Source organism: Myotis yumanensis, unplaced genomic scaffold, assembly GCF_028538775.1.
Source record: "Myotis yumanensis isolate MYYU_CA2020_CCGP unplaced genomic scaffold, mMyoYum1.0.hap1 SCAF_23, whole genome shotgun sequence".
Lineage (NCBI taxonomy): Eukaryota > Metazoa > Chordata > Mammalia > Chiroptera > Vespertilionidae > Myotis > Myotis yumanensis.
Genome location: NW_027223774.1, coordinates 14,646,570 through 14,658,208, shown reverse-complemented (window position 1 = coordinate 14,658,208; position 11,639 = coordinate 14,646,570). Strand labels below are relative to the sequence as shown.

At 49.4% G+C, this 11,639-nt stretch overlaps 1 protein-coding gene across 1 annotated transcript in view; it reads left to right on the top strand.

Annotated features, from left to right (window-relative positions):
- Positions 1-8,420: 8,420 nt before the first annotated feature.
- The window catches only part of LOC138999839 (testis-expressed protein 101-like), a 54,819-nt gene continuing 51,600 nt past the window's right edge, over positions 8,421-11,639 (top strand). Inside the window, 2 exon segments of the mRNA XM_070402055.1 lie at positions 8,421-8,480; positions 11,398-11,568. Of these exon segments, the coding sequence (XP_070258156.1) occupies positions 8,421-8,480; positions 11,398-11,568 (231 nt within the window).

The window sequence follows — 11,639 nt, the reverse complement described above, 5'->3', positions numbered from 1 at the left end:
CCAGGCATGTGCCCTGACTGGGATTGGACCCGGTGACCTCCTGGCGCATGGGTTACCACTCAACCTCTGAGCCACACCAACCAGGCAAAGCTCTGTTCTTACCTGTGTCTCTGAGCCACAGCTTGAGAACTGGAGGCAAGGACAGTGGAGGGCTTTTCTCAGAAGGCCCCCTCTGCTTTACAAAAAGGGCACTGGGAGAGGGTTAGTAGACCCTGGCCTTCATGACTTGCTTCTCCCAACATAGAAAATCTTCATTACAAACAAGCTGGGGCCAAAGTTACAGAGAGCCCAGTATTCTGAGCCTGTTATTGCTGGGTGGAGCCTGGAACCAGAGTGACATCTGGGTGGAGGGAAAAGTCCCTAACTTATCAATCACATCTCCCTGAAATTACCCTCTGACACATGGACCTGCGGGGTTGAGTAAGGATGGCAGCCTTTCTCCCTGGAAGTGATACTTCCTACAGTCCTTGACTGGGAGACGGAAGAAGGGGAACCAATCTTTTCAGACCCACCCACTCATAATATTACTTTCCTCATACAGAGCTGGGGTGGGTGGTGCATGGGGGACAGGAGTCATAGATCAGATGGCACAGATCTGCTGTTCTTACTGATACTTAGTATATGTTTTTGAAAAAATTTTCCTTATAATCCATATACAGTGACAAACTTCTTTCTTGCTTCTCTGGGAACGCAAGAGATTTTCTAAGTTCCTTAACTGGATAGCACTTTTGTTGACTCCGTTTTGAGTTATAGTCTCCATTACTGACCCCAACATTATATAGGCCATGAGTGGTGACTTCACTAGTGACTAAAAGCTCCCACAGCCACTGTTACATCTCTCCCTGGGCTGCTCAGGCCCCAGAACACAGGTTAGGCTCCGGGTTCCAGGTCCTTTATTTCTGGCACCTTTCAATTTGTGTCTCATTCGCACCCAACTATTTACTGAAAGACTTTATCTACAACATATGCCTTTTGAAAAGTGTCTGAGGGCCAAGTGTCTGTCAGGTTCTGCACTTAAGACTGATGCCAGGACAAACAACACAGTTCATCTTGTCTTCCCAAAGATTAGAGTCCCCCAGGTAAATGGGCTGTTGAGGTGCAAGTAGAGAGTGAAAGGCTGGGAGAACATGACCAGACATCCTTCTACTTGAGGAGTCAGAGAATATCTCCAGAAAGAAATAATATTTTAGTGAAATCAGGAAAGACAAACTGTCTATGGAAAGCACCAGCCCTCTCTGGCCTCAGGGCCCTTCTGCCCCAGTGGCCTCCCCACACCTTTGCCATTCAATCAAGCCCACAGAAAGGACAGCTATGATGTGTGCTGATGCTTCAGGGTCTGGAGGAGGAGAGGGCCAGATGTGAAAACCCTGTGTGATCCAGCTGGTCATGCAGACCGCCTCCCACCTGAAAGATGGTTTCCTTCGGGAAAAGACAACAAAGTCACACCTGCAGAGAAAGCGGTTTATTGCCAGGTGAGGGGGACTCGAGTTGCAGGGAAAGGATGTCACCTCTGTCACTCAGAGTATGCCCTCCATGCTTGAGATGTCTTGGTTTTCTGGGCTTCTGGTTCAAAGGCTTGACTGAATCCATGGCTGTGAGTAGGGTCACTCTACAGACATGAAACATGGTCTTGATGTCAATGTGAATGAGCTCTATTGATTTCTTCCAATCAGCCCCCTGGAGTGTTTCTTTTCTCCGTTTCTCCCTGCTCTCCCCCAGCGCTACTCCAGCTCTCTCACACTCCCTCAAAAGACTGTGCATTGTACTCTCCCTTCCTCTCCTGCCTTCTCTCCTACCTTCTCTTACCCCTAATCCTCCCTAATCCTTCCTTCCATGTCTTATCTGCAAACTCTGTTTCTTCTTCCTTTTCTAAATCTCCTCTCTCCATTGTTTGCATTCCATATTTGTCTTTTACTCTTTTCATTTTTGCTCCCTTTTCTTTCCTGTCCAAACCTCTGCTCCTCGCCCTTCCTCCTGTCCCCTTCCTCCTCCTCCCCTGACCCTCCACGTCTCCTCCATCCTCTCTGCATCACCTGATTCCATCTCTCTAACCAGCTCTGTCCTTCCCTACTCATCCCTGTCTTTTCTCCTCCTCCCCAGACGCTCTTACCCTGTGTTACTACTAGGAGCAGTGCTTCCAAGCTCTATCCTTGTCATAGTTTGCAGTGACTGAGCACCACGACCTTCTAATGAAACTCCCATGGGTTGTGCAGCTCTGATACAAATTGTGGTCATAGGTAAAGGGGAAGAAACATGGGGCAAAGTCTGAAAAGCAGAACAAAAGGGTGTAAAAATTAGCTGTGGTGAGGTTATGTTAGTCTTAGCAAGAGAAAGGGGATGTGAATGGAACACCAGGAGCTGGGTGAGGAGATGATTGAGGCTTCCACCTGGGAGTCAATTATGGAAATCCCCCACATGCTCCTCACGTGAGGAAGAGCAGCATGCTTACCATCCTTTGTGCAATATTTCCATTTCCCTGAATATTTTTCTTCTAGAGAGCACCAATTGTATGCAGAGCCATGGAGAGTGCAATCAAAATGCTTCTTGCCTTGATAGGTAAACGGGAAAACACAAGCCCCCTCTGAAAAATGAAGCAGGCATTATTCTCCTCACAGCTCTTAGACATCATGACCTCTGCAGTGATTCTGGTGACTTTTCTGTTCAAGCCAGCCCACCCCGACAAAGCGCCTGCTTGTCCAGAGCCCCCTGCTAAACACCAGGGGTGTTCAGATCCATATGGCCTGGTGCCTGTCCTGTGACAGTTGTAATGTCCTGTGACATTATTTACCCAGAGACATTTATTTCTTGTGGGCATTGGAGTTCCAGGAGACAGAGAAGCTTGCCAGACCAGAGTGCAGCCTGATTTGTGATTATAATTTCTTTTAATCCTTAACCTAGGCAGTGGTTGGCAAACTGCGGCTCTCGAGCCACATGTGGCTCTTTGCCCCCTTGAGTGTGGCTCTTCCACAAAATACCACGTGCAGGCACACAAGTACAATCCGATTGAAACTTCGTGGCCCATGGGCAGAAGTCAGTATTTTGTGGAAGAGCCACACTCAAGGGGCCAAAGAGCCGCATGTGGCTCGAGAGCCACAGTTTGCCAACCACTGCCCTAGGATATGTTTTTATTGATTTTTAGACAGAGAAAAAGAGAGGGAGGGAGAGACAGAGAAACATTCCTCAGTTGCCTCCGATACACGTCCTGACCGGGGATCACACCCGCAACCTATAAGTATGTGCCCTGACACCAAATCGAACCCACAACCTTTTGCTGACCCTCCAACCAACTGAGACACCCGGCCAGAGTTAGGATCATAATTCTTTACACCCTGCTGATTTGTTGTGTCTGGAGCTTCTGCTCCACTCAATTCAACACCAAAAACCTAAGTCCATGTCACATCTATGAACACAGGTGATGTCTTCTTATTATCATTAATAATCTGCCTCACACCATTCAGAAGCCCAATAACAAGCCACAGTCATGGGGTAACAAAATGAGTTTCAGCGTGCACTGACTTTGGCACTTGAATAGATTGAAGAGAAAAACTATGGAAACCAGAGAGGACTTCGTGGCCAAGGCATCTTTGGCTTGAATGAATTCTCTCAGCTGCATCCCTGAATTTACTGGTGGCAAAGCTCACCTCTCTGCAACTCATGTGCCTATTTCTGTTTGAATAACCTCTGCCCCCACCCAGTCCTGCCTGTGCTTCTTGGACAGGCTCCCTGAGTAGAACACCATCCCTTGGAACGAGTCCTGATCCTGAGACTCCAGCCCCACTATCTTCCAGTGGCTTGACCTTAATGACTAGACATGTGGGGGAAGGAGGTAGGGAGGCGTGCACCTGCCCCTCCCATAACTGAAAGGGCAAACTTAGCCCATGCATGTAAAATACCTTTGAAGACTGCTGATCAACGGTGCCACCTAACATTAGTTTGTTTGATTTGATTGTTGTTTTGTTTTCATTATTTTCCAACATTACTTATCTATAATAATAAAGGCATAATATGCTAATTAGACTGGACTGCTGAACAACCTTCCAGAGGTCATTCCGGGCGTCCTTCCAGACTAAGCCGCCATGGCAGGGGCTGAAGCAAAGGCAGTTAGGGGTGATCAGGCAGACAGGCATAAGGGTTGGGGCAATCAGGCAGGCAGGCAGAGTGGTTAAGGGGGCTCAGGCAGGCATGCAGAGTGGTTAGAGACTATCAGGCAGACAGGCAAGCAGTTAGGGACAATCAAGCAGGCAGGAAGAAGGGTTAGGGGTGATCAGGCAGGCAGGCAGAGTTGTTAGGGGCGATTAGGCAGGCAGGCGAGTGGTTAGGGGTGATCAGGAAGGCAGGCAGAGTATTAGAGATGATCAGGCAGGCAAGCAGAGGCCGTTAAGGATGATGGTGAGCAGTTAGAGGCAATGAGGCAGGCAAGCAGTTAGGAGCAATCAGGTAGGCAGGCAGTGGACTGGTTAGGGGTCATCAGGCAGGCAGGCAAAGTACTTAGGGGTGATCAGGCAGGCAGGTAAGTAGTTAGGGGATCAGGCAGACAGACAGAGGTGGTTAGGGGTGATCAGGCAGGCAGGCATGTGGTTAGGGGCGATCAGGTAGGCAGGCAGAGTAGTTAGAGGTGATCAGGCCAGCAGGTGAGTGGTTAGGGGCAATGAGGCAGGCAGGAAGAGTGGTTAGGGGCGATGAGGCAGGTAGGCAGCAAGCTGTTAGGAGCCAGTGGTCCCGGATGACGAGAGGGATGTCTGACTGCCAGTTTAGTCCCGATCTGCTGCAGATCGGGCCTAAATCAGCAGGACACCACCCAAGGGGTCCCAGATTGTGAGAGGGTGCAGGCCAGGCTGAGGGATCTCCCCACCCTGTGAATGAATTTTATGCACTTGCCCTCTAGTATATATTAGTATATATATATGCTAAGTGTCCTTCCCTCCATCCGATCAGTTGCTATGACACTCACCAACCACCAGAGGGCAGATGCTTAATGCAGGAGTTGCTGTGATGCACAGAGAAATGGCACCATGGACCTGGCGCCCACAGAGCAACACTTGGCTTCCCCCAAGTGGAACACAGGCCCCACCACCACCCCGGAGGGACAGCCCACCAAATTGCAGCTGATGCTGCTGAGACCCCATGGCACAAAATGCAGCCCACAGCCCACACCAACCCAGAAATGGTCACTGTGGGCACCGGGTTATGACATCACATGGCAAGGCCCGACTTTCTCGCCCTAACTATGACTAGCCTCCTTGCAGTTTCTTCAGCCCAGGAGCACGACTTGCTTTGTAGCCAGGTGGAAACACTTTACACTGTAATCAAATGTCTGTGAAGCGTTTTCCTGTGCCTCATCTCATTTGATCCTCACAGAAGTCCTGGAGTAGGTAGATAGGAGACTCAGTGGAATCCTATTTTCTTTTCATTAGCCAGAAAATGGAGATTTAGAAAGCTTAGAAACTTGACCCAATTGAAAAGAAGTAAGAAATGGTGGACCTTGAAAATGACTTTAGATTTTCTCACTGCACAGAATATAGTCAAACACTGCTGCAGTTAAATATTTTACTCTTTGTTCTCCCTGTGTGATGTACAATAATAACCTCCTTCATTTTGATATTTACTGCTGTGTTGCTGACAATAACCTAAAAGAGATGTTGGGGTGCTTCAATGGTCTGGAAAAAAAGTTTAGCTAAATCAGAAAGCAGGTCTAATTAAGCAAGTTTATTCTGTATACATAAAAGGCTAAGTTGACTTGCACAGATGCAATACATGTAAAGCTCTTGCTGGTGTCACTCACACACATGTGTTTCCATCTGTCATTGTCGATCATGAATTTGATTGACACTTCTATTATAGAGAAAGTGCGAATAGCAATATTAAAATATTTCTTCTAACTAATTTCCTTTCAATGTGCATGAATTCGTGCACCAGGCCACTAGTCTGAGATAATTGGAGAAGGACCTAGGGTCGCAGGCTACAACTGAGCTGGAGAAAATACAGGGGTAGAGGTGATGGATGGAAGAGAAGAGAGATGGATGGGGGTGGTCTGAGTCCATTTGATGGCACAAATGCTCTGCAGCTCTATAAGGACACATATGTAATAACTTAATCATTAATTTTGTACTGTGGTAAGATCACCAAGTATAAGCTCCGTGGATCTGCTCTACAACATAGTGACTATAGTTAGCAACACTGTATTTTCTTCACATTTTGAAGGCCATTTTAATAGAAATGGGTACATGAGAAGGCTACAAGACATACCAGATGAGTAAGAATCTTACACTTTCTCATTGCAATCATACTAACAGCTAAGGGTTAAATGGCCAAATGGGACTCAACCCATACCACATTAATTGTGCATGTGCCCTGACAATATGGCTTCCCTGTTATCCTTAACATGTACCCCTATTTACATCAAAAACTCACTGTGAACAATATATGAAACCTTGTGTGTAGGGGCCCATATCTGGAATACTGGAAAGCAAATTTAGGAATGAGGCAGCTGTTGTGGGGATCAATAGTTAATAACACTATGAGCTTTTGAGTCAGACTGACTAGGCTTATACTTTAGAGACTTGTTTAAAAAAAAACAAGTTCTTCATAGAGTTTGGCCACCCTGGACAATGTGGCTCAATTTGTTGGAGCATTTTCCCATGCACCAAAGGGTCAAGGGTTCGATTCCCAGTCAGGGCACATATGTAGGTAGTGGGTTTAATCCCCAGTTTGGGCCTGTACAGAAGGCAACCAGTCAATGTTTCTCTCTCACATGAATGTTTCTCTCTCTCTCTCTCTCTCTCTCTCTCTCTCTCTCTCTCTCTCTTCATTCCTCTCTCTCTCACATCAATAAAAACATGTCCTCAGGTGAAGATTGAAAAAAGTGTTTGGCCCTTGAGGCACACTCAAGAACATTATTATTATTTACTAGAGGCCCGGCGCATGAAATTGTTTGCAAGTATGGTCCCCAGGCCTAGCCTGTGATCAGGGCCATCTCACCCGACTGCCAGCAGCCAGCCCCACCCCCAGCCACCACCCAGGCCAGTTCCCCATTCATCATCCAGCAATGGAAGCCTGATGGCCCGGGGAGGGACTGAGAGGTCAGCCATTCCTGCCCACTCCCCAGCCCCATCCCCACCGCCTGTCACCCTCTGTGTGTGGGGTGACCAGCAGACAGGGGCCTTGGCCTGGTGCCACCCGCATCCCTTGCCACCCATCGCAGGTCCCTGTTTGCCATCAGTGATCAGAGTCTGCTGGCCAGAGAAAGGGACTGAGAGGTGGTCAGTGCACCTCATAGTGACTGGTAGAGCAGTCGTTCTGGTCATTCTGCCATTGTGGTCACTGGGCTTTTATTATATAGGATTATTATTAATACTAGTGGCCCAGTGCACAAAATTTGTGCACAGGGGTTGTCATTCAACCCAGCCTGCACACTCTTCAATCTGGGACCCCTTGGGGGATGTCCAACTACCAGTTTAGGCCCGATCCCACAGGGCAGTCGGACATCCCTCTCGCAATCCGGGGCCACCTGCTCCTAACTGCTCACCTGCCTGCCTGCCTAATTGCCCCTAACCACTCTGCCTGCTGGCCTGATCACCCCTAACTGCCCCCCACTGCCAACCTGATTCCCCCCAACTGCCCCCCTGCCAGCCTGCTTGCCCCAACTTCCCCCCTGCCAGCCTGATCGCCCCAACTGACCCCCTGTCATCCTTCTCGCACCCAACTACCCCCGCTGTAAGCCTACTTGACCTCAACTGCCCCCCTCAACCAGCCTGTTTGCACTCAACTGCCCCCCCCCCCGCTGGCCTGATCTCCCCCACTGACCCCCCCGCCCGCCAGCCAGCTTCCCCCAACTTCCCCCCTCCCCCTAGCCTGATCACCCCTAACTGCCTCTGCCTCAGCTCCGCCACCATGACTTTGTCCGGAAGGATCTCTGGAAGGTCTCCTAGAAGGTCTCCTGATCTAATTAGCATATTAACCTTTTTTTAGTATAGATTATTATTAATTTTACCATTTCTGGTGCACTTTCTTCCACCCAATCCCAGCCCCTCTCCCCTTCCTTACCTGCATTCACATGGCCCACTTGGAGAAATACATAGGCACCAGTGCACATGAGAAACATTCCCACATTTGGTACCATGGCTGCTGGCTTTCCCGTGACTGATGAACATCAGCCTCTGTTGCCTTCTTATATAACATGCTTCGCTCACACCACCCCCTGCAACCGGATAAGAATCAACCTCCCCAGGGCCGTGCATGTGTGTTCCTAAGCCTGAGAGCATAAAATTCAAGATTATCTCTCAGCTGAAACCACAGGACATTGGCTCATGGCTTCATGTCCCTGAGTCTCAATAGCTTAAAATGAATTTAAAACAAGGCAAGGATGTTTGTAAAATCCCTTTGTTTTAGTGTTTCATGATCAGGCAAAGGGAGAGGAAAAGATGAAAAGGACCATCTGCTCTCACAGGGTGTTCAACCTCATGGATATGGACAAAAACTTGGTAAAGGCCAAGGAAGTGGGAGGGTGGAGGTGGGCAAAGAATGGAGAGGGACACTTGCAATAATGTCAACATTAAAATTTTTTAATTAAAAAAAATACTAAAATGGCCCCTGCGGCATGGCTCAGTGGTTGAGCATTGACCTGTGAACTGTGCTGGGCTGCATATCTGGCGCTTCGGCGAGGCGAGGCACAACGTGCTCTCTGTTCCTAGGACACATAGGTAGGAAGGTGGTCACGGTACCGATGCTGGACTGTGTCGGGAACAAATTGTGTAAACAAGGCTTTGTAACTAACTTTGTGGTTTTTGCAAATAAAAACGCTGTAACTCCTGTAGTCAGCACTGCATTTCAGCCTTTGCTTCGGCAGGGTGCTGTAACTGTAGTCGCTGGCCAGCCTAATAAAGGCTCATAAATTTTGATCTGAGTCCCTGGTGGTTATCTCCACAGGTTGCCCCATTACATTTGGAGGCCCCCAGCGAGATCCACTCCGGCTGAGTTGCTGGTGGACACCCCAGACTCCCCAGGCGAGGACACTCCAGTCTCTGTCCCGGGTCCCAGGGAGGTGGAGTGTTTTCCTCCCAAAACTGCAATCCAAAAACGACGAACCAACTGGACCTACAGCAGAGAGGTAAGAATATGGTATCCTTCTGTGGAACATTCCCCTTAGGACTCAAAAGAGGGCTGGACACAACGGAACCTCGGAGTCCCACCACCAGGACGCGACGGCATCTGGGGGTCCTGGTCTGGGCAACCTTAGGTCGCATTTGTCTGGTTTGTTTTGTCTTTGTTCATTGTTGTCTTTGTCTTTGTCAAAATGGGTCAGGGTCAGTAGTCTTCGTCGACCCCCTTACAAGGTTTTCTTGAGAATTTTCAGGACTTCAAGAGACACGGAGAGAACTACGCCACCCCCATTAATTATTTTGATTTACAGAAATTTTGTGAACGAGAGTGGCCCACGTTTGGGGTTGGGTGGCCATCCACCAGGTCCTTTGATCTGGGGACAGCATATCGAGTTCAGCACATTGTTTATGGTCTTCCTGGCCACCCTGACCAAATTCCTTACATCTAGATATGGATAGACATCCTCACTGAGAAACCCTGGTGGTTAAAGAAATGCCAATGCCCCGAAGAAAAATTGGGACAGAGACAGACTAGTTTGCTGACAGAGCCCTCAAAGGTGGGAAAAAGACAAACCCTAAGGTCCAAGGATGAGGTCTCAGGACGACAGCCTCCACCTTATGTCCCCCCACCTGGGACACCCTTGGGAAGCGGACCCAAAGCTCCTGTGGAGTCATCTCCCCAGCCTCCCCTGGGTACTCTTCCTGACCCAGGTCTAAGTCCAGAGGCGAAAGCCAGAGCAGGTTTCTGGGGTCTTCTCCCCTTTATCCCCCATCCCTCAGGCCCCACTCTGGTGCAGGAGTCGAGTTCCCCGCTGCTGCCACAACCTCTGCCATGGCCACCCGCACAAACTCTGTTGGCCAGAAACCCTTTTAGTCCACCCCACACTAGGACTGGGGCCTCTTATGGACCTCCAGGGGACCCCCAGAGAGGGGCTGAGGAGGCTTCCCCAAGTGAGCCAGCCCCCTTGTTGCCATTACGTCAGGCAGCGCCCCCTGGACTTAGGGCAAGATGGTCGACCTTTTATGATTTATGTCCCCTTTTCCACTAGTGATCTGTATAACTGGAAGAATCAGAATTCGTCCTTTTCTCAAAACCTCCAGAGTTTGGTCTCCCTCCTTGAGTCGGTTTTCTTCACTCACCAGCCGACCTGGGATGACTGTCAGCAATTACTTCAGACTCTCTTCAGCTCAGAGGAGAGGAAGAAAGTAAGAAATGAAGGAAGAAAGCTGGTCCTTGGGCCGGACGGACAGCCTGCCACTGATCCAGGAAGGATAGAGGCGGTTTTTCCGGCTGGAAGGCTACAGCGGGACCACAATTTGGACCAAGGGAAGGAGGCTCCCAACAGGTATCGCCAGACTCTCCTCAGGGCCATCCAAGCTGCCACTCGGAAGCCCACTAATCTCTCCAAGGTAACGGAGACCGTGCAGGGACTGAGTGAAAGCTCAGCCGCCTTTTTAGAGAGGCTTTGTGAGGCATACTGGGTGTATACCCCAATTGACCAGGATGCCCCGGAAAATCAGCGGGCCATTAATATTGCGTTCATGTCCCAGTCGGCCCCAGACATTAGAAAAAAGTTACAAAAGTTAGAAGGCTTTGAGGGGAAGTCACCCTCAGAACTGGTTGAGGTTGCCTAGAAGGTTTTCAATAATCGGGATGACCAAACTGCAAACCTAAATACCAAAATGGCAAAGATCTTACTGGCTATGAACGAGGGAAAGGGATCAAGGTAAGGCACCGGGAAGAAAGACAGGAAAAAGAGACAAGGCCAAAGGGCCAGGCTGGGGAAGAACCAATGTGCTTGCTGTAAAAAGGAAGGACACTGGAAAAGGGAATGCCCCGAAAGACCAGAGATGAAGGAAAACCTAGTGCTGGTCGAGGAGGTGGACTGAGGGCATCGGGGCTCTGTAGGCCCCCAGGAGCCCAGGGTAACATTTAGCATTGGGGGCAAACCAGTGGATTTCCTCATAGACACTGGAGCCACGTTTTCAGTACTACAACACCCAGCTGCCCAATCTCGAAGTCCAGACCCCCCATTCAAGGGGCGACAGGGAGAGTAAAATCCTACCCCTGGACTCAGGGATGAATCACAATACTAGGGGCAGGCACAGTTACCCACTCTTTTCTTGTAATGCCCAAATGCCCCTACCCCCTTCTGGGAAGAGACTTACTCAACAAACTCTGAGCCTCAATTTCCTTTGAAGGAGGGGAAGGACCTCGGGTACTCCTCCAACTGCCCACAGAGCCAGAGGGATTGAGTTACTTTGAGTTACAGTTTTACTCCTCACCTGCCCTTTACAGGAGGAATACAGGCTACATGAAGGGATTTCAAAGACCCCTTCAGAAGACCCCTACCTCCGAGAGCTCCAAAAAGAGATACCCGGAGTTTGGGCTGAGGGGGATCCACCTGGGCTGGCAAGACACCGGCCTCCCATAGTGATCCAGCTCACCAGCACTGTCACTCCTATTTGGGTGAGGCAATACCTGATGAGCCTGAAGGCAAAGTTGGGCATAGCCAAACACATACAGAGACTGAGAAAGGC